The 27876-nt window shown below is 40.1% G+C and overlaps 1 protein-coding gene across 1 annotated transcript in view; it reads right to left on the bottom strand.

Annotated features, from left to right (window-relative positions):
- NYAP2 (neuronal tyrosine-phosphorylated phosphoinositide-3-kinase adaptor 2) overlaps nucleotides 1-27876 on the bottom strand; it is a gene marked incomplete at its 3' end in the record, with an annotated part of 213149 nt that overhangs the window by 67542 nt on the left and 117731 nt on the right. The window contains exon 5 of the mRNA XM_081095287.1: nucleotides 6598-7686. Coding sequence (XP_080951413.1) covers nucleotides 6598-7686 — 1089 coding nt within the window. The remainder of the gene's footprint in view (nucleotides 1-6597; nucleotides 7687-27876) is intronic.

The following is a 27876-nucleotide window of genomic DNA, read 5'->3' as shown; positions in this document are numbered from 1 at the left end:
AGCTCGATGCTCAACCACTGAGCAACACCAGCTGGGCTCTATTATTTTCTTTTTAAAATGCGTCTTTTATTCTTCAAACATTGAGAAATGATCCATTTTCATAGCTTAATCACTTTTACAGAAACTGAGACGATTGGACACCTGCAAAATGGTCTACATTTAAATGTCTTATGGCTATATCCTTTATATCTTTCCCCTAATAAGTCTGCCTAGGATAGAATGAGCATTCTTTTAAACAGGACACTTCAGATCACAAGCAATGAATTTAGCATTCAGCATAGTTCCTTTTTGGCTAAATAACTATATTGATTTCAGTGTAGAATTTTCTAACTCATAGAATCTGATCTTTTTTTTTTTTATTTAATTGTCAAACATATCACATAGGCTTTTATTTCCTCAAATTCAATAGCCCTCAAAAGTCATTTTGCCTATTAAATCAATAAGTTCAATAAATACTTATCATATATCAACTTTAAGAAACCTTATATTGGGCCATATGTTACATGAAATAAAATAATAAAAAAGGTATGCTTTTGTCCTCCCTGGTCATTTGTCTTAATGGTGAATAAGACAGAACAAACTTTTTGAGACACATACCCTTAGTACAAAGCCCTCCCAGAATTTGAAAGGAGAGATTATTTATTTGTAGACAATAGCATTAAAAAACTCTATAAAACAGTAGGTAGACTCAGCAGGGGTCCAAGAATTATATTTTTTTTATAGAGTTATTGGGAAGTTCTTTCAACAAAAGAGAACATCAGTTAAAAAGCTTGAGAGGCAGGTCAGGGTCATTTATTTGGGGATCTAGAGGTCATCCAGATGCATCCAGATGCATCAAAAACAACCAGAAGAGACTCACAGTTTTAGCATCAAATATTTTTCATTTGAAAGGTGAGAAAAATGAGGCATGAAGAGATGAACTGACTAAACTAAAGTCTCAAAGCTTTTTAGTGGTTGAGCTAAGATGAAAGCCACCTCTTGTGACATCAGCCTCTGTCCTAGCCTCCTACATCATACTAGTCAGAATGTAGGGTAAACATGGGATGGGGGAGATATGGACAATAGATACCCTACTTATAGCTAATATTTAATTATAGGTGTAAAAGTGTGGGAGACACATGATATTAAATACAAATCAGAAATTGAATTTTCTGTTTGAGGTATTCAATAGGAGGAAGAGAAATCTGTCCTACTATATTTCATGTATGCAAAATTAAACTGAGGGAATCTTGATTTAAAAATATAGATTGCTATTGCTTTATTTCTGAATTGAAAATGCTTCTGCATTTTATAAATCTGAAATAGAGAGGCTTCTTCTTAATGGAAAGAATTGCTGATTAAATTGCTGACAAGCAATTGCACTTACAGATTCAGCAGCCAGAGAATGTAAACACAAGGGATAAACACGTCTGCCCGCATCAATCAAAGGCAGCTGCAGTCTCCCCCCAGAAAGGTGAGCAATTATTTATGAAATTATGTCTTCTTCAGTGATTCTATATTTCAATCCTGGGAGGAACTGAATGGGGGGAAACAGACAATGTCATGGTCCCAATTAACCAAGGAGTCAGATGTATTTTCAAAATCAAGTGATTTTGCACATACTCTAGTTAACCCCGCCATTCTGAAATGAATTTATTTAGCTTTAAAAATATTAATATTTAAATAAGCCAGGGTGTTTTTGCAGAACTGTTTGTGTAGTGTGTGGGTTTGTTGTTTTTTTTAATTTTAAGGGTAAGTGCTTGAGTCTATCAACTACACATGAACACAAATCTGAGAAAAGAGGCAATACTCAAAAGGGGCTTCTTTTGGAGTTTTTGGCTCCATTTTCTTTCTGAGTGCTGGAAGGAGCCTTGAGGGAGGCAACCAGCAAACATAAGGAGAGGGCCTGACAAAGGTGATGTTTCACAGGTCCTATAGGCCTGGGTCTTGTCAGGCCTTCTGGAATCCTCCTCCTCATGATATCCTCTGAGATATCTTCAGGGGTTCTGGGTGTAGCTCAAGTCCCAAAGGCCTGTAAAGAATCCCAGCACTCCAGAGGTTCAAGATCCAGCCCCCATCGCTGACCGTGTAGCTCCAAGTTGCCATACACATAGAAGTTCTGCCCAAAGCCAACATGCTTCTCAGTGGGCAGTCACAGGCTGAGGGCTCACCCACTGTCCGGAGCAAATGAGAAATACCGAGTTGTGGGCTCTATTCTCCACCTTTCTCTTTGGTTTCTCTGTACAGTTGGCCCTCTGTGTCCATGGATCCCCCATCCACATGTTCAAAAGAATATGGGGCTCATGTTTACTACGTATTTAAGTCTACAATGGCCGTGTCTGTGCTACACATGTACACCCTTTTTTTCTTGTCATTATTCCCTAAAAATTACAGTATAGCAACTATTTACATAGCGTTTATGTTGCACAGGGTCCAGCAAAAGTAGGTTTACAGTTGTGAGTAGCAAAACATAAAGTGTATTCTTGTGTCATTACTTACTAATTATTATATTATTTTCCATAGAAACAACTGTAAATGTATTTTTGCCCTTCCATGGATTTGGAGACTATTTAAAGCATGAGGGAGGGTGTTCATAGGTTATAGGTAACTACTGCATCATTACTACGTAAGGGACTTGAGTGTCCTTTTGGTATCTGAGGGAGGGCCCTCTGAGATATTGAGGGAGAACTACATCTGCTTTTCCCTCCCCACTCTTTGTCAGCCCCTAGTTTCACAGGACTGAAAAGGAGGACAGATAAATTCCTTAATTATTTTGTTTGCTGATTTTGTTTTAAAAGAATATTTTAAATAAGCTTAACAAAATATGTAGGTTCTCCTAAAATAAAATAGCATTCACTCTGTGTTTCCCAGGACAGATCAGTTCTTGGAAAGTTGATATTTCGTAAATAAGAGAATTTTTAAAAGGCTGAAAAATGAAACTAAACAGTAGAAAAGTCTGTATCTCCATTAATGTGAACTATTGTTGAGTATGAGGAAGCTCTCTGGCAATGCCAGCCCACCATTTTTACTTTTTATTCATAACAATACCAGATGAATGGGCCTACGTCATTTCTTTTCTTTACACCTTCTTTAGCTCTATTCATGACCTAGGTGTTCTAAAAATTCGAATACAAGGATATATAAAATAAAACCATGCAAAAGAAAGATAAAAATTACAGGTAGAACCCTGGCTGGTGTGGCTTAGTTCCTTGGAGCATTGTCCCCAAAACAAAAAGGTTACAGGTTTGATTCCCAGTCAGGCACATACCCAGGTTGTGGGTTCAATCCCCAGTCAGGGCTCATACGGGAGGCAATTGATGGATGTTTCTCTATCTGTCCATCTAACTTCCTCTCTCTCTAAAATAAATAATAACATGTCATCAGGTGAAGATTAAAAAAATAATAGGTAGAAAATTATCATTTGAGCCTCCAAATTCACTTTAAATCATATTTATACTTCACCTACTTTTCGTGTATACACAAAAAAAATTCACAGCAATAAAATGCAAGTTAATCACTTCTTACATGCCTCATATCCTTCATCTCTCTGCAAAAATTTAAAAAATATTAATAACCAATTCAAATCAAAATTGTTATAATTAGCAAGACTATCAAATATCCTCCTATATAGTTAAAGAACATTACAATGTCCTATCAACTTGGAAAAAATGCTTCTGAGAACAATTAATGTGAAGGCTGTATGTAGAAAATTGTAAAGTGAAATGAACTTGATTCATAATCTCCCCACATTGTCTCATTTTATTTCTTCCTTTTGCCCTATACCCGTTAAGAATTGTAAGCTTTTAAGATATGAAATTATTAAATTAGCTTTGTCTTTCACAGTTTATTAAAAATAAGAGTTGAAACCACAAATTTTATTTGACATAGATTTTTAAAAATTAAAAAAGGAGTAAATGTACTTTAAATTGGATACTAGAAAATTATCAAAATTGACATTTCCAGTAAAGCCAGAGAGGTATAGAGAATAGACATACCAGTCTAACTCTTATTCCTGAAATGTAAAAAAAAAAAAAAAAAAAAAAAAAATACCACTTGAGACTCAGGAGTCATGAATGTTATGCTGCTTCATATCATTTATTCCGTCCCTATGGTGTTAGCAGGCGTCTACAAATCCTATCTGGCAAAGGTGAAGAGGAGAGTTGTATCACTGGGCATACTGTAACAGTAATTATAGGTTAACTCTCAATTATCATCAATTTTGGATCTACTTTTTGGATTACAGAGGGAATCTGGGAGCCCCTATGATTTTGTTAGCCTCTGATAGTCTTTCTTTTTATCTTCCAGAGTCAAAAGTAAATATCATTAGATTATACACTTGTGTTATCAGCATTTTTCCTCCCTTCCATTTATGTGAAATTGAAGTTAAAAATAACCCAGGGCATGCCCTTTCTCTGAAGAGCCCACCCACACATGCTTAGCAGCACATGGGAAGAAATTCAATCCTCGAATCCCTAAAAGCTATAAAGGGCCTGGATCATTTTTCCACGTGCAAGCTTTGTTTTAGAAGCATACAAAGCTCATTTTGGAGTCAACTGGAGAAGTCTGTGACATACAACACACAGACTGATTCTAACAGATGGATTTTTCTTGAAATAACTCCATTAGTTAATCACTTCTTTTACATATACTTTTTCTAGCTAATTGGTGTAGCTGCCAGCTGGAGCTATGAAGAATCTTGCAAAGAAGCTGGTAGGTAAGGAGAAAATTCAATAATTTCACCAATTTTAGGATGAAACTTCTATTAATGTCACTATTACATATTTGAAAGTAAAATTGTTTTCTTTATTTTTTCTCTCCACCTTATTCCAAAAACCTTACATGATCTGTGTTTAAACCAAGTTAATCATCTATAAGAAACTTTAATAAATATAGATCATGGTTTCCCAAACCTGACACTATTGACTATTGTCCTAGTGGACCAGATAACTGTATGTGCCATGGTGTGGTGTGTGAGTGTGTGTGTGTGTGTGTGTGTGTGTGTGTGTGTGTGTGTGTGTGTGTTTGTCCTGTGCACTGTAGGCCATTAAGCAGCATACCTGGCTTCTACCCACAGGATTTCAGTAGCATCCCCAGTTCTGACAACCAAAAAAGTTCTCCAGACATTGCCAAATGGCCCTGAGGGCAAAACTGCCCCAGCTGAGAACCACTCTTCTAGAAATGGGTTGTTCCTAATTTTTAATTCAATTTTTAAAATAATTTTTAAAATAATTGGATGTACACATGTAATTGTGTATCTAATACCAGACATGTCTAACATAATACGAATTGTTGCCTTTAGTCAGGTAAATGAAATGGGTTTTGAGGGTTGGGGCAGGGGATTATTTAAGCTGCTAACACTTTCATAAATATCTCCGGGTAAAGAAAAAAATAGACAAAATAAGTGGTTTATAAGTACCAACGAATATTAATTATCTAAGGAGTATCATCATCATCTTCATCATCAACATTATTAAGGATTTCTTTTTCTTTAAGGAAGGTCCTCAGTCTACATGAATAGATAAATAACAAAATCCTGTGCTGGGATCATTTGAGGTATAAATGGTAAATTATCAACATAGTCGCCTAAGGCATTTTTAAATTCAGGAAAGCAGTGCATTTTTAATGAAATGGACATTGGGAAAACTGTGTCTGTTTTGACTTTACTCTGAACTTATGGAGTAATTTCAGGTTCACAAAAGGATTAGACATTCAGATACAGACATTTCCGGGTCTTTGAAATTCAGTGGTAAATATAATGTTCCCTACCTATTTACCCTTTAGTGATTTTTCCCTGATTTATATATGCATGGATCCAGGAAGAGAACCAGAGAAATAAGGTGCTAATTAGCCTGCCTTTAAAAGGGAAACAACCGGCAGTGGTTCTCAACCTTCCTGATGCCGCGACCCTTTAATACAGTTTCTCATGTTGTGGTGACCCCCAATTTCATTGTTACAAATTGAACATAAGTAAAGCATAGTGATTAATCACAAAAACAATATGTATTATACATGTTTTTCCAACGGTCTTAGGCAACCCCCGTGAAAGGGTCGTTTGATCCCCAAAGGGGTCGCGACCCACAGGTTGAGAACCACTGGTTTAGCATGAAGGTCAGACTATAACAACATAAAGTATGCAGACAGAATCATTCATTATGTTAAAAAGGTACTAAGTTCCATCTGAACTGCTATCTTGCCAGCAAATGTTTGCTAACACAGATTAGCTCAAGCAGGCTTTTAATATAGGATAAATTTAACATTTATCAATTCCATGTTTGAATGTATAACTTCTCCCTCCACCTCAAGATAGCTACCTAAACATTTCAGTGTCTGTTTTCTTTAGACTTTCCAGAGCCACTGTAAGAATTGAGACTTTCCATTTCATAAAAAAAAAAAAAAAAAAAAAAAAATCATCATTTTAAATGAATAGGTTATATTGTGCAGATTTTCCCTTTGGGTTCTAGAGCACACTATTTTCTGTCCCACCAACACGTTTTGAGATTTCAACTAAAAGGACTGGCGAGCAGGTGCTACCTCTGTGCGTGATGTGTGCCTAAGAGCTTCGTGTAATTTTAAGCCACACACTGACCCTTAGACTAGCACCGGATCTGCACTACTTACTCTCTGCGGGTTCCTTCGACTTGCGGCCGCTGGACGACTTCCTCAGCAGGCTTCGCCCCGAGGTAAAGAGGCTGGTTAGTTCTTCCAAAGGACTCGTGGGCGTCCTGGAGCGGGAGCCGCTGGAAGCCGCCCCGTAGGTGCTGACGGAGGCGTTGACCATCTTGTTCCCATCCTGTGACACTGGCCTGGGGGTCGAATGAGGCACTGATGGAGAGCTCCTGGAGAGGCTGCCAGAATGCAGGGCGTCGTAGGGGGGAGGCCTTTTGAGGCTGAGGGGGGTGAGGGACCTCCCCATGCTCACAGGGGACGGGGAGGCCGAGTGACTTTTCGGGTAGCCGTGGGGGGACTGCGTTCGGTACAAAGTGGACGGCGGGGGAGGGGACGAGGAGAGCACGGTGGCAGCGGCAGGTCCCAGGGCCCCGCTCTGGTCCTTGTCCAGTTTAGGGTGGCTGGAGGCGTGGGGGGGCAGCGAGGATGGAGACGCTCCGGCCTGTTTCATGTAAGACACGTTTTCCAGCACCGGGAGCTTGGTGACCTCCAGCGGGGTGAGCGGAGACTCGTCAGAATTGGGGGAGCACTGCACGGGGGCAGGTGGGAACACCAGCAGGGGGGGTCTATGGGAAAGCAGGTTGGGGAAGGGCGGGGGGATGTCACAAAGCAAACCCTTTGGAGTGCATGGCACTGAGGACTTGGCGAAGTCCAAGTCAGGCACGGTGGGAGTAGCACACTGCGAAGAACAACTGTGATGGTCAAGGTCACATCTGGAGTCTGGGCCCAAGTCGTCAAAAATGGGGTATTTCATTTCCTCGTAGACAGCCTCGCTCTGGTCGTCATCCTCTTTCCTGAAGTCTCGGAGGATGTTCCCCACCATCTCGATGTACACGGGCTCCTCGTCCTCGGGGTCCCCTGCGGGGCTGCTCATCTGGGAGAGGGAGGCGTCCCGCGTGAGAGAGGTCCTCCGGGGCGCGTGCTTTTTCATGTACGTTTCATCAAAAGACGTGCTGAGCTGGGTGTTCGGATTCCGTTTTGGTTTTGGAGGAGGAATCTTCTTGGAATACTCGTCACTGTTGGGTCTCGGTTTGGCTGAAACTAAAAAAAAAGGGGGGGGGGGATAAAATCCATGAATACAACGGGAAAGTTTTCAAAAGTAATTTGCACTTGTGCTTGCTATTACACACTTGGGATTGGAGGGGTAGTCTTCTTCATTCCTAGCTTGAGACTTAGCTGGTGTGGCTCAGGGGCTGAGCCTTGACCTATGAACCAGGAGGTCACGGTTCGATTCCCAGTCAAGGCACATAAACTGGGTTGAGGGCTCGATCCCCAGTAGGGACGGTGTAGAAGGCAGCTCATCATTGATATTTCTATCTCTCTCTCCCTCTCCTTTCTTCTCTGAAATCAATAAAAAATATATATCTTTTTAAAAAATCAAGCAAAAGTCCAATATATCCCACAGTTAGGGAAAAAAAAAACTGGTAATGGAATAATCGTAATATTTATCTTCAAACTCATATTAATAATCCTGCACTGCTAAATGCATTGTAACCAGGACTACTTGTCCCTCTGTCTCAGAATTTCTAAATAGAAACCTTCAGATGAAACACTTGGATAAAAACAATCACAAATGTCATAAAAATTCATCTTGAAGAATTAAGGGAGAAACTCACAGAAAAAAAAAATAGAGTTTCTGTTAGCACAAATAGTCAAAAAATTATGGGGACTGAGTCCTTTTAATGATGTGGCTATTGCACATAATCACATCTTGCTTTCATTTAGGATAAAAATGTTTCAGCATGCTAGACTTAATCGCTGCCTTGGTTCAGACAAATAACTTCTATAGCGATGGGTCTGATACTTCAGGGGAAATTGATGTGAAAACCTTATGAGTCTAGACAAGTTAATCTCCAAATCTTCAGGTATTGTTGATTATGGTGTATTTGTCTGTGTTTGTTCATAAGACTTCTTATGATATCCCAAATGCTATCTTGGAATGAATTTATTAGATATGTCTGGACACATAAAAACCCCATCAAGAGTTTTGCCAGAGAATAATCCAGAGGAGACATGTAAGTTTCAGGAATAATTTTTGGAAGTTCACAGATATGGGGACCAGTCCATCCCACAGCCTGCTGGAATCCCCTGCACCCCCCTTGTCTTTGTGATGGAACATAAACTTCTGACACCATACAGTGGGGTGGAACGGGCTGGCTGAACATGTCTGTGACTGAAATTAATTGTTTAGCACACAGGGAAGGTACTGGAGTCTTGTTATCATCTCATTATCTCATTGTGTTGATATATGATTACAGTGATCATCATTATTATGCAATGTAGCAGGATGTAGTTGTTTGTGGTAAATGGTAGCATATAATGTAAGGTGACAGTAGAGTTTCTAAGTGTAAAACTATAAGAAAATAACAGGCTTCTTTCTCTATAATTGCAGCCTTAAGGGAGGAAGGTCTCAAAGCACAAATCAGGAAACACCTGAAATCGCCTTTGTTTTTATTGACTAGCATGCTTAAGACATGGGAACTTTTCTAAAACTTACTGAAGGAGAAGAAAAGATTAGTTAGGCAGCTGCTTTACACATCAGTCATGTCTTCAGATAAAGGTAACCAATCAAATATTCTAAAAGTGTATATGTCTCTCACTTTTCTAGAACATACCTGCTTTCAAATATTCTGCTCCATTGTGTCCATGATGTTTATTTTACTGACTACAACCAAAAAATTTTTTGAACTGAAGGTTCTTAATGTATCTAGACATTTTCTTTAACTCATAATAGAAAAAAAAACCCCAAAACTAGATGACATTTTCCAGGGGGTATAGCAGTGGAGTCTTTTGGTGCCAAAAGGGAAAAACCTAGAGACATAATTGGGTGAAAAATACTCAAATAATTCTTTAGGAGGGTCATACTGGTTTAAATTATTATTTTTGGAAATCATTGTATGTTTTGATTTTCACAATTGAAATAAGTCATCAGATTATGTACAAAAATCTGAACCCACAAGTAAAGTTATACATCCTTGAGCAGGGTTGACTTAGTTCTGGAAGGACTTTGAAAGAATCAGGACTGAGAAGAACAAATGCCCACCCAGACTATTCTTCTGAAGCTTGTTTCCTGCTCTTTTCTCTCTCTTACCCTAAACTGAGTAATTTGTGCTCTGAAAAAATATTTGCCTTTGACTACTGGGTTCCAGAGATTGAAAAGTTTGGGATTGGGGGAAACCACAGAGGAAGGGAGTCTGAATAGTGAGGTGATTTATGAATGGAAGTATCCATGTGATGGATAACTTCATTACATGGGAATAATTAAACTTAGAATAACATTTTCATTTATCTCCCTCCTAAATTACAATTCACTTTTGTTTTCTTTGACCCTTCACTAAACTCAGACATTCCAACTTAGACGTGAGCAGTTGCATGGAGACAAATAAGGGGACAAACAGAATTTAAACATCTACTGAGCCCAAGCCTAGGTAACAGAACTACATTAGGGAGAGGTCATAGTCCAGAGTCCCAGGCAGTGAGGGGGTCAATGGTAGAGCTAGGAATCACATGATACTCAGGAAAACAGCCTCCTCATAAATAACCCTACATAGACTAGAAGGTGGCCTTTGGAATGAGCAAGACCAATGCTTGGGTTACAGTCAAAATGTCAGCAATTTACATTCACCTTTTTTGCCAAAAGAAACAGAAAAAATGAAGTAAAGACCCTTCTTACTTATAAAATGATTGGAAAAAATAGAAGGTTCTTTTCTAGATCACAATGTAGTTAAAATTAAGGTAGAACAATTATTCATTAGAAAGTAATTTAGAGAATACATTTGTACTGTGAGGATAATGTCAATGCCCAACCAAGTACAGATATTATCTAAGGGGAATAAAATATAATATGTAACTCTGAGATAATCAAAACTGACAATTGCTATGGATTGAATTGTGTTCCCCCAAATTCATGTTGAAGTCCTAGCTCCCAATGTTATGGTTCTTGGGGATGGGGTATGTAGGGGATAATTAGATTTAGATGGGATCATAAGGGTTCAGTTCTCATAATGGATGGGATTAGAGCCCTTATGAGAAGAGACACCAAAGAGTTTGCTTACTCTCTCATTCTCTCACCAAGTGAGAACATAGCAAAGAGACAGCCATCTACAAGCCAGGAAGAGAGTTCTAACCACAAACCAACCATGTTGTCACCTTGATCTTAGACTTCTGGCCTCAAAAACTGAGAAAATAAATCTCTGTTGTTTAAGCCACCCAGTCTTTGGTAGTTTATTAAGGAAGCTCAAGTTGACTTAAATTACTGTGTATTTATTGAGCCTTCCGTAAAGACCCTGTAAAGCTGAGTAACAAGCAATCACTTTAATTTCTTCCTCTGGAATTGAAGTACTTTAACTTGCTTTGTTATTTTAAGAATTAATACAACTCTTTCCCAGTCTTTACATTAAATTTCTCCCTGTTCCTGCCCTACACCTCCTCGCCCCCTGAAACCATGTTACAGAGAGCACATTGCAGCTGAATACAGAGATGCTCTTCCTAGGTACTCACCCAGGAGCACCCTCACTATACACCACCTGTTACTATGGTTCTTCTCCAGTTGACTCTGCAGCCTCTGAATTGTGCCAAGGCATTTGCCATTGGATTCCGACTCTTTTTCTGGTTGTTTTCATTTGCTGGTCTCATTTGCTTTAGCATATTGACTCCTCACTTCTCTCTATTCTGCTGCCCACCAGCTGAAACAATTCTCCAGCCAATCATGCAGGAAATGCTTTGCCGGGAGCCCGTCCATGCTTGCTGTTTCAAGGGACCTGGCATATATGGCATACTGTTCTTAATATGTTTGCTCACCTTCTTGGCACTATGTGTTTTAACCAAGGTCTCCTCTCTGAGAAAGGTTGTTTCCCCAGGTAGGGATTTTCCCCTGAAGTTAGGGAGGGAATAAAACCCCTCAACTAAGTGCCAGGCGGGTAATTAATCGCTTTAACTATGAACAATCATGCTTAAGTACATAATCTTTACTCCCTGGAATGGAGATAAGAAACGCCCTAACCTTTGTAATAGAGATTGATAGGATTGAATCAACTGGTATAAATACAGATGTAATAAGACAGCAAGACACAGAACTTAGAAGACAGAACTTAGAAGACAGAACCTACACAGAACCTAGAGACAGAAGAACTTCGCTGGAGAGAACATGGCAAAAGATCCTGGACAGAAACTGGCAACAGAACCTAGAGACAGAACCTAGCGAGAGAACCTGGCTGAAGAACCTAGAGACAGAACCTGGCTACAGAACCTGGCTAGAACATGGCAAGAGAACCTGACTAGAACCTGGTGACTGAACCTGGCTGGAGAACCTGGACAGAACCTGGCTGGAGAACCTAGCAAGAGAACATGGACACAGAACCTGGCTGGAGATCCTGACCAGAACTTGGCCAGAGATCCTGGCTAGGCTGCTGATCAGCTGAATGCTGCCTCTGTGTCATTCCTTCCTCGCCGACTCCGTCCACACCTTTGGGGACCCCTGGACCTGCTGGGGTTGGACCCCAGCAATGCTTCATCACATAGGCAAACTTCTTCCCTCTCCCTTTCCCTGGGTGCTAACAAGAACCTAATGCAGGCACTCATAATTCAAGCACATTTTGTTTCCTAGTCCTATTCTTCTGAATTGTTCCAAATTTGAAATGAGATTGTTTAGGATTATATAGAGAGTGAAATGTAAGTCAATTATAGATGATTGGGATGAATAAACAGATTCATTCCTTTAATATTGGGAAAAATTTTTCCCAGACATCATCTGCTTCCTATTCCATATCTCCCTTACAATATCATGATTTTAAGCCTTATGTAAAGACCCTGTAAAGCTGAGTGAGTGACAAGTGATCATTTGTGAAAAATCAGAGGAGGAAAATATTTATTTTTCTAATGATCTGATTTTTCTCTCTACTTGCCATTTATCATCTGGTTTTACCTTAGTCCAAATACCAAGTAAATAATTTAGGGAGCAAAAAATTTTTATTTCAAGTATTTAAAAATATATGCTATTTTAAAAATTATGCATATAAGGCAAAGTATGAAATTTTAAGCAACATTGTCACAAAATTAATTGTACTTAACCCTCACTCTAGGAATTAATTAAAGAAAAATTCATGTTTAGAAAGCTGTTTCTTTATAAGGTACTTAAAATAGTCTTGAGATTATATATATATATATATATATATATGCTACTAATATGCAAATTTTAACATTCAACCATAAGTAAAGGTTATTTTTATTGCTATTGAATGAATTTTAAATTATTTCTAATAAGCCCGAAGATAGAAGCAATAATTCCCCTTCAGCTCCAGAACACGAATTTTAATGCTTAAATTAATAGAATGACAGTAACATTGAATAAGCAGAAAGTGACATTTTTGAAGGCGATATCTGGGAACAAAGGTTAGGCATGGCTTTCAGTCAGGCCCAGATGATCTGTTTTTCACAGTTAATTTTGGAAAGCTACTATGTTCCTTGTCAACCAAGCCTTCTGAAATAAAATTTTCCTTATTTTAAAAAAGTGTAGCCCTGGCAGGTGTAATTCAATTGATTGAATGTTGTCACCTGCACCAAAAATTTGTGGGTTCATTTCCAGGCCAAGGCACATACCTAGGTTTCAGGTTTGCTCCCTAGTCATGGTGCCTAAGAGAGGCAACTAGTCAGCCAGTCAATCAATGTTCCCTCTCAAACATTTCTCTCTCTCTCTCTCCCTCCCCCTTTTCTCTCTCTCTAAAATCAATTAAAATATATCCTCAGGTGAGGATTTTAAAAAAGTGTAATTCAAAACTAGACTATTGTATCTGTGGATGTTCTTGAGCCAAGAAGTGATAAGAGACAAAACACAGTGATCACCATATTGTTGTCTGCGTCTATGAGTTTGTTTGTTTTTTGATTAATCCCTTCACCTTTTCACCCTTCCTCCCAACTCCCCAGTCCTTTATATCTTTAAAAACAAAGGAAAAAGGCTGTGGTTACATTATTTTGATCTCATTATATGGCATAAAGTATTATTTTAAAAGGTCTTCTCTGCCCACGCAATGATGATGGAAGCACAGCTTTTAGCTCTAATTATAAAGGTATATTAAAAGAGATCATTCAAATCAGGAAATAGAGTCCAATGGAGAGAAGTAAGGTCCACACTGTTGGATACTAGAACTGGCTGATTCCGGAAAGTGAGAGACACGTTTCCCACTCTTCAGCAGAATTGTGCTCACAATAACTCTTGTTTCACAACTCATGATTCCAAGGGTCTCAGGGATGTTTTCCTTTTCACAGTCACAAGTCCCACAATGCCATCTGCAAAATAGTTTCTTTTTCTTTTTTTAAATGAAAGTGTTTGTAAAAGGATGGAACTTGCAGATGCCCTTAGCCTATTACAGAAGGAACAAGAAAGTGTGATAATTGGGTTTGCAGTTGTAGGACTTTTGTTTATGTCCTGAACCTAGTGACAATATAAACAGAGAACCCACATCAAAGTCTGGGTGGAAACAAGGTAAGACATGAAATGTGCTTAACAATGTGGTTTTAAAGTCCAGTGGGACTGATAAAGTCTTGGCCTGAGCTAGAAAACATGATTATCTCATCTTTGCCTCAGTCAAGCTGTAAAATTTGGCAAATTATTATGGAGTATACTTTTACTGATATTCACTTTTATCATATAGACAGTAAGAAACTTTAATTAGAACCACTGTGTTTTGAATTACTCATCTCAATAGTTATAAAATAAATTTTGAGTTTTATAACCAACATTTTGAAAAAATGAATTAAAATAGGTTAGAGAATATGAGTGCATTTCATGTGATAAGGGTAAATGTTGTTTCTTGAAATAATATTAATTTACAAGTAGAGAGATATTTCTAGGTCTCGCATATCTCTTATTGCAGGTTATGATGAGGAATGTTTGAACAATCCTAAAACAGAAAAATCTGTGGTTGATAGTCTTCTGCAAGCTCCATCCATTCTTCCCCTCTCTGCGCATGCATACTTTTCCATCCCTCCAGTGGTAGAGTCTATTTCTTCTCCCTTCAGTTTGGCAGCTTTCACCTTCCCCCAAAGGAAGCCAGGCACCATGAAAGAAGTCTGCCTACTCTGAGATCACCAAGCTGTGAGGAAGCCCCAGATAACCATGGAAAAGAACAACAAAAACAAAACAAAGAAAGAAAGAAAACCCTCAGTCACCTGGCTGGCGTGGCCCGATGGTTGAGTGTCGAACTATGAACCAGGAGGTCAAGGTTTGATTCCTGGTCAGGGCACATTCCTGGGATGCAGGCTCGATCCCCAGTGTGGGGCGTGCAGGAGGCAGCCGATTGATGATTCTCTCTCATCACTGATATTTCTATCTCTCCCTCTCTGAAATCAATAAAAATATATTTTAAAAAGTCACACCTCAGTCAATCATGAAAATGAAACTGCAGAATATGACCCCAGTTAAGTTGAAACAGTCACTCTCCAGCTGCCTGGGACTCTCAGGTGACCGAGCAGACACTTTTGATCAGTGACATGTCATCCCCACCATACTGTACTAAATTCTTAACCCACAGAATTATGAACGAATATGATCATTGATTTCGTGTCTCTAAATTTGGAGGTAGTTTGTCATTCGTGTATACCCATCTGAAACTGGTCGTGGCAGGTCGGTGCTCCCATAAAAAAAATCTAAAACTTGTGCTTTGACTTTGGGACTGGGCAGTGGCAGAAGCCTGAAAGACAGTAAGGGCACTGCTTGGAGGCAGAAATTTGATGAGGAAATTGCTATGATCAGAAGGAGAGCTATGTCATACTTCATTAAGGAAAAAAAAAAAAAAGGCAAGACAATTATCTGTGTACTGTAGAGACTGTAAAATGTACCCAATGAAATTGTGGACCCAACTAAGGAGGGTTCTGGAAGAATGTGAGTGTGTTCGCTGGCTTGTTTGAGCCGTGCATGATAAAGGATTGCAAGATAGAAAGGGGGATTAAGGGAGCAGCTATTCAGTTCTCAAGCAAAAATGAAAGGAAATCGTTTCAACACAGGACTTGCCATGAAGCCTTCTCTGAGCAGCTCGAGGTGTTCAAAGTGAAAAATAGCCACGTGACAGGGGTCAGATCCAGAGCTCCGCCAGTAAAATGTAACCTTGGAGAAATAATCAAGCTAAGGGTGTGGCTGTGAGAGACCTTATTGAGAACTCTGACTTTAAAGAAGCTAACAAATGTTCCCCAACACCCTGACCACAATCCTAAGAGACAGGCCTGACTCAACATAATTTCTGTTTCTGTCTTTTGTCTAATGAGAAACAGAGTATAATTTGACTCACAGGAAAACCACAAAAATTATAAAAGGGCTTTGGCAACTTTGACTAAAAGGGGCAGAGAAGGTTCAAATTTAAATTTTTAAAAAGCCTTTGGGGCCCTTTCAAGGGCTGGAAAAGAACTCAGAAAAATCCTCAGATTCAGCTCAGATACAGGTCATTTCTTATGGCCAAGAAAGGATAGCTTGGAGAGCAGATCTAAGATCTCAGAGAGCAAAGCCAAGAGCCACAAAGAATCAAAACTAGGGAGCAGAACTGAGCCTTCATCAGTAAATATTCTCTGTCCTTGCAATAGGCAGAACTGGGTACAGGTGCGCAAATGAGCTGGTGACTTCTATGTGCCTCCCTGATCTCCAGCCCCCACTTTGAACTGTACATTGCAGTTTCCCTGTTCCTGACCCTCTAGTCTATGTCAGATTTTCAGAGCAGGTAAATTGTACTTTTAGTTCAAACACCTTTGCCACAGAAGCCTTGTGGCACATGAGCATGATTTAGATGATGAAATACCAGATGTTAAGCTGATGTTATAATGCAAAGACACATGTCCACAAAGGGTGACAGTATTGTGCTTGTTGGAAATATTGTGGCTAGGAGCCAAATTGTGATAGACAGTCTTTGAAGAAAGCCACCCTCAAATTCTTCCTTCCTGGTATGCATGCTAACTCTCAATAGATAGAGTCTATCTTGCTCTCCTCAAATCAGGGATGGCCTTGACCAATAGAATGTGGCATAAGTGATACTGAGTCTTATATTTAAGAGAACTGACAGCTTTCACTCCTTTTATCTTCAAAGCCAATTGCTAAGATCTCTTAGACCAACATCCTATGATGAAGCTCAACTTAGTCATCTGAAGAGGCCATATGGTGGTTAAAGGCAGCCCAGACACATAAGTGAAGACTTCTTGGAACTTCCAACTAATCCAACTACCAGCTGAATGCAGCCAAATAACAGACCTCAACCAATGTCACACAGATTGGAAGAGCCACCCATACAAGACAAGTCAACTCACAGAATGATAAGAAATAATAAATTGTTGCTGTTTTAAAACCATAGCATCTGGGGCTGGTTTATTACACAGCAATAGATAGCTGGAAAAAAATCCCTAAATTAATTTCCTGTTTTCCTGGATATCTCATAGAAAATGCAATTGTTATTTTCATAGAGCTACAGTGTGCACCCCAAGGAAACAGAAAGCATCCTTCCAGAATGGAGAAATTAAGGAAGTAAGATTGCCTTCTGAGTATTATAAAATCACCCCAGAATGACTCAGAGAAGAGATACAAAAAAGGAGTATGTACTTTCTAGTCAAAAAGACTGAATTGAAAGCAGATCAAAGATATTAACATATGTAAAGGAAGAAAATCCAGGGGGGAGCTTTCCAGCTCAGAGACTCAGAGCAAAACATGATCCCACTCCCAGTAGTGCCCAGAGGATGAGGTCCTCTGTTATATGTCAGTTGTGCAGGACCCCACATGCTAGTAGAGCCTGAAACCTCTACATATATGATTCTTATGAATTCGTTTTCTAAGTTCAGATCCACCAAAAAATCTTCTATTGATTGATTGATAGATTGATTGGTTGATTTGTAGAGAGAGGGGAAGGAAAGGGAGAGAGAGAAAGAGAAACATCAATGTGAGAGGGAAAGATTGATCAGGTGCCTCCTGCATGCCCCCTATCATGAATGGAGCTCACAACCCAGGCATGTGCCCTGACTGGAGAATCAAACCTTCAGTGCACTGGACTATGCCCAACCAACTAAGCCGCACTGGCCAGGGAAATAAATCTTTTAATAATTTTCCAAAATATTACACATGTCTTCTGTATGAATATTTTCATTAGAAACAAGCAAAGTAGAATTCAATTTTATATACTGCTTTGATCTGAATGTTTGCATCCCTCCCAAATTCACAGGGGCATTGGGGAAGTGATTAGATCATAAGGATGTGGCCCTCATGAATGAATTAATTCTCTAATAAAAGAGACTCCAAGAGCTTCCTATTCCCTCCACCGTGTGAGGACACAGTGAGATTTCAACAATTTAAAGCCTGGAAGCAAACTCTCATCAGAACCCAACTGTGCTGGCACCCTGATCTAGGACTTCCAAATTCCAGAATTGTAAGAAATAAATTTCTGTTGTATATAAGTTACCCAGTATCGTATTCTGTTATAGAAGCCCAAACAGACCAAGACCTGTGCCCATCTCTTTTGAGCTGGTTATTGTGACATCTTAGATACTCTAGATACCTGATGAAATGTAGTTTCTGAGCTTATCGATTGAAGGCCAGTCCTGTACCAGGGCAAATTCACCACAGCAACACCATCTCATGGAAGCCTGTCTGGGAAAGTAGCAAGCATTCCTAAGGAGACACAGCCCTTTGTTCACAATGTTTATCATAATGTCTAGTTTGATATTTCCATGCCAAGGCAGTATCATATTTTCAGATCACTCCCCTCCTACACTGGTGGGATTCTCTTTAGACATTGTAAAGGACAGAAATAGTAGCTGGGCTGTGGGAATTTCCTTGACTACACTCAGATTCCACCTGCCATTACATATTTTACGTAAGTCTAGAGGGAGTAGAGAAAATATCTGGAGGTAATGTGTCTATCAAGCAGAGGAATGTTGTGCAGGCATGATCCCTACTGGTCAATGTGTTAAAATATTAGGTTCCATAAATAACAAAATATATTTGTTTGACCAAACTTTAGTCAGGGTTCTGAACCTTCCTGTAGGTCCATCAGTGTGAAATACCAGTCTTAGCAATAACCTTGCTAAGTAAGTTTAACCAGAAACCTTCACCCTCTCTATCTGATCGCCTTCTATATCCGATCCAGGTCTTCTTGCTCCACCATCCCACTGGTGATGTCTGATCACACTGGCATGTCTTCAGCAAGGATCCCATTAAGTTGGTTTAGCCAGAACCCCCATACACCTGATGTTTCCTTTTAGTACTTTTCTATCTACTGATCCCCTCCTGTTGCTTGGCTATAAATCCCCACTTGCTCATCCTGTATTTGGAATTGAGCCATTTCTATACTGAGATGTATTTTCCCCTATAGCAATTGTCCTAAATAAAATATGTTTGTACTGCTTTATGATATAGCTCTATTTTTTTGGTATGATATTGATAAACTATAACTAGCTGGCTTCTTTGTAGCACTCATATAAGCATAAAAGTCACTTCTTTGGACAAGTCTTTCATGACCACCCAGTTTGCTTTTATTACACTGGGCATTTCTCTTGTCTGTTTCTCAATTGCTTTATGTAAGCTTCTAGGTGCCAGTGTACGTATTTTCTCCCTTGAGAGCAGTGGTTTCCTGTTTGTTTTTATCTTTGCTAAATTATCTGTATAAAGTGACTAGAAACTCACAGGTTCTCGATGAATATTCATTCACTGTCCAGTGAATTGGTAGACCTTTGCATTCTCTGAGTCAGCATTCAGTATTTCAGCTATCCTCCAGTGACTATAAAGAGTCAAGAGCATACCCATAATTTGCCATTTCTGTAGGCATTATTTGAATTAAGAGGGAGGAAAATGATGAGGCATCTGAGGGATAATAACAAAAGAAATGAAGGTAAGGGTGAGAGAGGGGTCAATGGACCAATTTTCAACATTACTCATGAGCTGACATTGAGGCAGGTTAAATATTTTACCTTCCAAAAAAGAAGTCCAGAAAAATTAACTGAGGCATTAAATGGTCCTTTTTTAAGTTCCCTCACACTAAGGAAATATCGAAGGGGGACATGAAGGATCACAGGGCAGACAGAATTCACAAGTTAGATCCTTCAAGGTATAACACTTAGGTTTAATGACTTTGTAAACATTATCCTAGACCATTAATTTTGAGGTTATAACAATTATTTACTGAAAAAAAGAGAACATTTTTGTTGTTGATGATGCAAAGCTTAATATAGCAAAGCCATTTAAAACAATGTCACGAGTGTAGGAAATAAGAAACAAACATACCTTAAAACTTTATACCCTCATCCTTGGTGTGTGTGAAACAGACACCATACTGGGATGTCTCTGTGGTAGTAAAGAACTACTATAGTAGCGTGCCAGACATCCTATCACAGCCAAACATAATCTCCATGCTTTTCTCCCTTGGCATTCTTCATACTCTTTCTTCTGGCCAAACCAAACCACCACCGTTTCCCACACTTCTCAGATGTGTACGTGTTCAGACTTTGCTCTGACACTTTCCTCTCCTCTTCCATCACCTGACCGAAACAAAAACCTCCCCAGCTTTAAAGGCCCTATTAAGGTGTCACTGCTTCCTTTCCTCATAGTATTCTTTTTATTTCATTTGTGCTTCATTCCTTTCTTTCTTGTAACCTTCCTCGTTTCCTATCTTGTCCTTGGTTATCAGCGTCTCTCTTTATTAAAGACTATATGGCAGAATCGGCTCATCTTTCTAAAACCCCAAACAAACTTAATAGAAAAAGTTGTTCCCAACAGGCGTTTGTTCAGTAATTACTATATATAATTGCCTATAAACAATAAACTACCAATGCATAATGATTTACATTTTTTGATGCTTTCTCATATATTCCTTCAGATTTTTTCCTTCTCTCCATTTTCTTTTTTTAATGTATTTTACTATTCCAGAAAGGAAGGGAGAGGGAGAGAGAGATAGAAATATCAATGACGAGAAAAAATCATTGATTGGTTGCCACCTGCACTCCCCACATTGGAGATCAAGCCCACAACCTGCACATGTGCCTTTGACCGGAATGGAACCCAGGACCCTTCAGTCTGCAGGCCAACGCTCTATCCACTGAGCCAAACTGGCTAGTGCTCTTCTCTCCATTTTCAATGTTTTTCTTTTTAAGTGAAAATTGATCTCTGTAGAGTCTTTAGCAATATTTAATCTTAAAGACTAGCTTTATTTAGGAAAATAACCTAAATAAAGTTATATGTCTACAGTACTACAAGTTCCCCAAACTTAGAACTCTCTTGGTTTTATCTCTGTGTACCAGTCACCTCCACCTAGTGGTCAATCAAATGATACTTAGGAAGTCCAAGCCAGGGAAAGCAATATACTTATTTAAACCTTAGAGATAGTTGAGTTATTAAACCACTGGCTATAACTCTTTCTCCCTTTGCACAAATTTTAAATCCACCAGTACATAGTAGCTATCGCTCACAGCATCACTACCTACAGAGAAAGGAAATTACCAAATAAGCTAATTTTCTGAGTCATGAGGGGAAAACATTTGACAACAAAAAAAGTAGCCATGGAAAATGCAGGATGCTGAGCACCCAACAGAAGCTCATTTAATTTGGATTCTACCCAGGAGGATATTATGTTGACGGAAAGTAAGTTGGGAGAAAAATCCGATTAATGATTGGAACATTTCCCCTGTCCCTGAGCAGTCAGGTCTATAGAAGCTGGATTCCTGCAGTGCCTTAGATCCTGTCTACTGGGGATTATCCCCTGTAAGTTTGTCCTGGTGGAGCTATAAAGATAGAAATGTTTGTGATCTTTTAAAGTATTTGAGAACACAGAGGAAGCAGCATGGAATTACAGAGCCAGAAAGCATTTCATTCAGCTTCATTGAGGTTGTGTTGATGTGGGCTTACATCTTCTCTAATGGAAATAGTGTAATAATAATAGCAGTAGTAGTAATAAAGATAATAATCTACACTAATAAAAGAAACATGCAAATTGGTGTCACTCCACTACACCCACAAGCCAATCAGGATGAGTATGCAAATTAACCCAACAAAGATGGCAGTTAATTTGCATATGCAGGCATGGAGTGAAGACTGAAGACAACTGAAGACTAAAGATGACTGACGACTGAAGAGGCTTGGCTTCTCCGCTGCGGCCTGGGTCTCAGGTGCCAGAGGAAAACTGGTGCCGGCAGCCAGGGGAAGGAAGGCCTATTGCATGAATTTCTTCATGCAATGGGCCTCTAATCCTATATAACAAAAGGCTAATATGCAAATAGACTAAACAACCAGACAACCAGTAGCTTTGATGTGCGCTGACTACCAGGGGGTGCACACAGAACATGGTGGGCTTCAGCAGCAGACGGCAGAGCGCAGAACATGGTGGGCATTGGCTGCTGCGAGATGGTGGAGCAGGTGAGCAGGGGTGCCAGACCAAGGTGGGGTGTCAGTTGCTGTCATCGGGGTGAGCCTCTGGTGATTACTGAAAATTCTTTGCTGCCATGCACCGCAGTCCCGCCCAGCACTCGCACCTGCTGCAGGCACTGGCCCCGCTCACATCTGCTGCCAGTGCCGGAGCTGCTGCTTGCACCTACTGCCAGGGCCTAGTGCCAGTCCCAATTGCTTGGCGCTGTCAGAGGGTGCAATCGGGGCCGGCACCATCAGTGAGTGGGAGCTGTGGCAGTGGGAGCAGGACTGCCGGTAGACAGGGGACCAGAGGCTGTGGTGGGAGAGGCCAGGCAGGGTGCAGAGGATAGGCTGAGACCTGCCCCTATGCCCACTGCAGCCTCATGGCCCACAGTTCCTTTCAAGGTGCACAAATTCATGCACTGACCCCCTAGTAGTAATAATAATAGCTACCATGTATGGAATACATTACTTTTGGGAGATTATTTCATTTAATCCCCACAATATCCCTATGAGTTAATACTACTATAAATCCCATTCTATAAGCATTTTAATTACATTATAGAGAAATTGAATTATTTGTTTATGTGGTAGAAGCTGGCTTTGAACCCAGGTGATCTGACTCTGGTAGCCATACTATCAAAGAGTTAATTTGTCTTTATAGACGGTGCTTATTTATTTTACAAATATATAGTAAGGGCGTTTTACCTATTAAAAAAAAAAAAAACACATGCACACATTACCCATATTTTTCCATGGGTCAAATTAGCCTAAATTTCAATCCTGATTTATTAGCTATATAACCATGGGAAGGTAAACTCTAACCTTTTTAAGTCTCTTTGAACTCAACTGTTTAATGGGTATAATGATGTTTATTCACAGGATGTCATGAGGATTTAAAAGACACTACACATGAAGTATTTGAGTACTACCTGGGCCACAGAAAGGGCTTAATATGTAAAAGCAATATCATTATCAATTATCATTAGTATTCATAAAAAATATCTCTATGTTGGAAGACAGGCAATGAAAGCATAAGCTTTCACACATACTTAACATTTAATACTAGCTATAAAAATTAATGGTGCCAATGCTAGAGACCATACCAGTACTGGAGAATTATAAAATGAGTGATTGCCTAAATATACATAGATTTTATGTTCACTGAACTATGAGATCGATATTTCAATTTCCTTTTGTATTAAGTTTGTATCCTATGTATAGCAACATAATAAAATTTATTTTAAAAGATGACAATCTTTCCTTTAAAATTATATAGGCTTTGGAATTTTCTGAATATTAACAATTCAGTGTTGGCATTCTTTGTTTCTTATCAGCTTACACTGGAAAAAAAAGATTATTTTCCTTGGGTGAGTTTTAATTTTAAAATACAATTAAAATCAAAACAAAAGAGAAAATGAAAGATGTAGATCACAGCATATATATGCCAAGGCAGAAAACTCAACAGATTAACTCCCTTTTTTCCAAACCTTGAGTTTTGCCAAATGACATTTGGAGGTTATTTTCTAGGCTTCTCAAATTTAGGAAAAGTGTGACTAGATTAAGAGAGAGAGAGACAGAGAGAGACAGAGAGAGACAGAGAGAGAGAGACAGAGAGAGAGAGAATATTTCTAGAACATGAGGTGGCTCATCTTAAAGATATCCTTAAGTTTTATGCCATATGCATGTAATGAACATTTAGAGTTTTTAAATGTTTTTTATGTTTATGTGATTGGATATTATAGCAATCCCATTATGCTTGTATAATGTACCCTCCATTTTTTGTAGAGCATGCTTGGAAAGAGAAAGGATTTCCTTTTACTTGAGCACAATTTGTACTTAGTCCTAATAATACTATAATTCATCTTTAGTAAGCTATATAGATTCCATTTATCTCTAAATTCAGATGAGGAAAATGCCCCCATCACAGCCAGGGTTGTTTGAACCTCACTGACCAGGAGGAATAGACACTGATCTTTTGGTTCTGAGTTCTTTGAGAATACAGCAAAGCAGCACTGGACAATGAAAGAGCATAGCTTAACTTTTGAACCTAAGGCCTCAGGTCAGCTTTGCTCTTTTTCTTTCTCATATTATTCGGCAGTTCTTTTTAATCCACAGGCATTTCAGAGATGGGGCTCTGAACAAGCAGGCCCATGGTGGGCCACATGAGCAATCCTGGAGCCTTCCTTACCTTGCATGAATTCATGAGCCAGTTAAGATTTAGCCTTTTATTATTCAAGCAGTTAGGAAAATGCAGAGGTTACTATTTGGCTTCAGTTTTAAACCTAGGTTTGTTTTCCTTTCTTTATAATAAAAGTCATTAGGATAACATGAATTCTGAGCCAAAAATGTAAACATACGAGAGGTTATCCAGTCTGTATTTCCCTAGATTATTCCCTACAAGTATTTTCCTACTCAGACCTGAAACATCTACCTCAACATAAGCTTGGAATCTTAACCTAACAGTTAATCTTAAACTTGCAGACGTTTTGAGTAACAAAAATGGGAATGTAGATAAATGCTCTAAACCTAACCTCAAAGTATATTTAAATTTCTATTTCTATATGTATACACATATTCTTGTATGTGTGTATAAATACATAGGAAGATATATATATATATATATATATATATATATCCATATATACATATATATATGGATATATATATATATATATATGGATATGTATATACAAACATAAAATGTATAGCATATGTATTATGTATACATTCATATATCTGTCTATTTATTTCCTACACACCCAGAAATACCCTGCTTTGTGATAATAAAATGGTTAGGATGCCTGATCAGACCCTTCATACATAAAGTTGTAATTATTATAATCAATTAGCTCTGACCATATCATGAACCCACTCCTCCACCTCAAAACCTAGCAAGGCTTCCTCATAATTACTAGAAAAAATAAGGTCTTCCATCATGAGGCTCAAATCTCTTTTTTTCAGCCACATCTTACAATACTCATCCCTTTGATAACTCTGTGATTCCAGAAGCTTCTCTTTCAGTGATTCAGACCAAAAAAGCAATTTTCCCCTTCACACTCCTCATTGCCTCCTAGTTAACCTTAGGTCTTGGTTATATTTTCATTCAGGGATCTCTTTCCCGGAAATTCAACCTAAAAATATTCTCCCCTGGCATCCTCCCCTTTTTTGTGGCACCATTTCTAGGGGCATGTGCACTGGTGTGACTAATTGTTGAATGTCCTTCTCCTCCCCTAGATTGGAAAATCACATTTTTCTTCCTCAGTTTTGAAGCCCAGCTCCAAGCACAGTGCGTGTTTTCAAATACAATTAGAATGTTAGTTACAAATAAAAGGATTCAAACTTTCATATTGCTCATTCATTCTCAACACCTTTATAAATTTCATTTCAGAAATATTTTGCAATGAAGCTAAATGGGTTGACCCTGTCTGACCATCAGACATCTTATCTGTTTATCTGTGATCCATGTAGAAAAAACTCATCGTAGTATGAAAAGCAGCAAAAGCTTGTCATTAAAATAGGAGATAAGATGCAGTCCTAGTTCACTCAAGCCATGCTGGTAATTTAGGCAGAGAAAGTAACTACAAAAAACCTTGGTGCTGGAAATGTACAAGCAGGCAGGCCACAGGAGGGGACTCTAATCTTAACAGGAACAAGTTTTGGGGTGTGTCCTGGGTGCTCTGCAGGTTCAAACTATACAGAACAAGCATACAAGGTAATTGGGAACAGAACTGCCTCTTCCATCTCCCCAACTCTGAATGTCCTCAAGTAAATTTGCTCCCATAATGCTTTTCAAATAGCAGAAAAGCCCACACAGGCCAGACAAACTGTTCTCTGCCAATAGGAACGTCGGGTGTTACCTTGGAGATAAGGATCCTTTGCAATCAAACCCATGTTCTAAAAACATCAGACAATCACCCTACAATGCACAGTGCTTAGATCAGAAAATAAGAGCTTTCCAATGGCCTACAGCCGCCACGCTGCTTGAAACAAAACCCCAAATTCCTGAGTCCTGGAGATCATTGAGACATTGGATGCATATGGTAATGCTCTTAGAATGAGGAGGAAGCCACAGGAAAATTTTCTCGTTTTATTTCCTATGTATTTCTGTAAACAGATTCGAATGGGAAGATTGTTTTCCTCATTCATGTATCATTTGCCATACACCCACGCAAAGCAATGAGAGACTGTTCTTTCCCCCAGTGAATTTGCCATTGGAAGGAGAACCAAAACACAGGCAACTTCTAACTATTTACCAACAAGTGAGACTCACGACTGACAAAACAAGTAGGAAAAAGCACCAGTAACCCACATGCCCACCCCCACTCCTTCACGCCCGTCTGAACTACTGCAACCAAGAGAGGAAGGACTTTCAATTCGGACCAGACTGTTTGAATTCCGAAAATAAAATTGGACCGCAAAGGGTTAACAGGACTAAGGTAGACCAAGTTAACCAAGTTAACCAAGACCTAAGGTTAACTAAGTAAAACCCCTTAACTAAGTGCTAGTCAGGTAGTTAATCACCTTAACTATGAACAATCACGCTTAAGCTACATAATCTCCTTCAGTTACTTCCTTGTAGCTTAATCGAACAATAGAGTAACCTTGGAGTGGAGATAAGAAACGCCCTAACCTTTGGAATAGAATGGATAGGATTAAAATCAACAGAACTAGATGGAGATGGGATTTGCCAAGGGAGGACCCAAAACATACCATGATGTGATTATAGAGGCATGTTTATAGGATCAAATGGTATAAATACAGATGTAACAGGAGAACAGAGAGAGAACCTGACTACCTGCCTCCCAGTCATTCCTTCTTCGCTGACTCCTTCCACACCTTTGGGAACCCCTGGACATGCTGGGGCTGGACCCCGGCATCTCAGCATCTCGGAAGCCGCACCAGGAAGAACAGAAAGGAAGCCCTCCTCGTACCCGGCAGTTTCCGGGCGGTTCTGGGCCTAGAGGCGACCGGATCAGAAGGTGAGAGAAGCGCAGAGCACTTGGTGTGGGGAAGCGTAGGGGAGCCTCGGCGGGGGCGGTGAAGTCCCCCCTGGTGGTGGCGGTGGCCTGCAAAGGAAAGCCTGTCCTCCGCAGACCGGGAGTTTGGGCCAAGGCCGAGGTGCCGAGGCCTCCGTGGAGCCTGAGCAGAGGGGTGGTGGTGGGGGGGGGGGGGGCGGGGGGGTGCGGGCCTGGGCCTGGGCACCACGCCAGTCGTCCGCAAGCCAGGAGGAGGCGAGAGGCCGCTGGCGGACCGCAGGCCTAGGCCCTCTCCCCTCGGCCTTCTCGCGGGGCCTGGGCACCCCAAACCACGGAGAGAGCCACCAGGAGGCGCGGCTGCTCTCTGGACCCCTGACCCCGCTGGGTCACTGGGACTTGTAACGTGTGAACTGACCCCGACTGACTGCACCGTCTGCCGGCCCTTCGCAGGAGCGAGGGGCACCCGGAGGAGGACCGGCCGGGTGACGCGGTGCCCGCGGGCGGAGCCCCTGGCCCTCCCGCCCTCGGCCATCCTCCTGCACATGCAGTGACTGCGGTTGGGGTCTGGATTGCGGTTCTCACGCCCCTGCGGTGGGGAGCGGGTGTGTAACCCGAGGCCTTCGGTCCTTCGGTGTCTTGTGAGTGTTCTGTGTAAGTACATATTCCATAGCTCTTAAGTTGATAAATAGACATATATTGAGCGTGTCCACGTCTCCTCGCTGATCCTTAGGAGTCCTTTGGCACCATGTCCTGTGTGCATTATAAATTCTCTTCCAAACTCAACTATGACACCGTCACCTTTGATGGGCTGCGCATCTCCCTCTGCGACCTAAAGAAGCAGATGATGGGGAGAGAGAAGCTGAAAGCTGCCAGCTGCGACCTGCAGATCACCAA

Source organism: Myotis nattereri (assembly GCF_964212035.1).
Source record: "Myotis nattereri genome assembly, chromosome: 7".
Lineage (NCBI taxonomy): Eukaryota > Metazoa > Chordata > Mammalia > Chiroptera > Vespertilionidae > Myotis > Myotis nattereri.
This window is presented reverse-complemented; position numbering and strand designations above follow the sequence as displayed.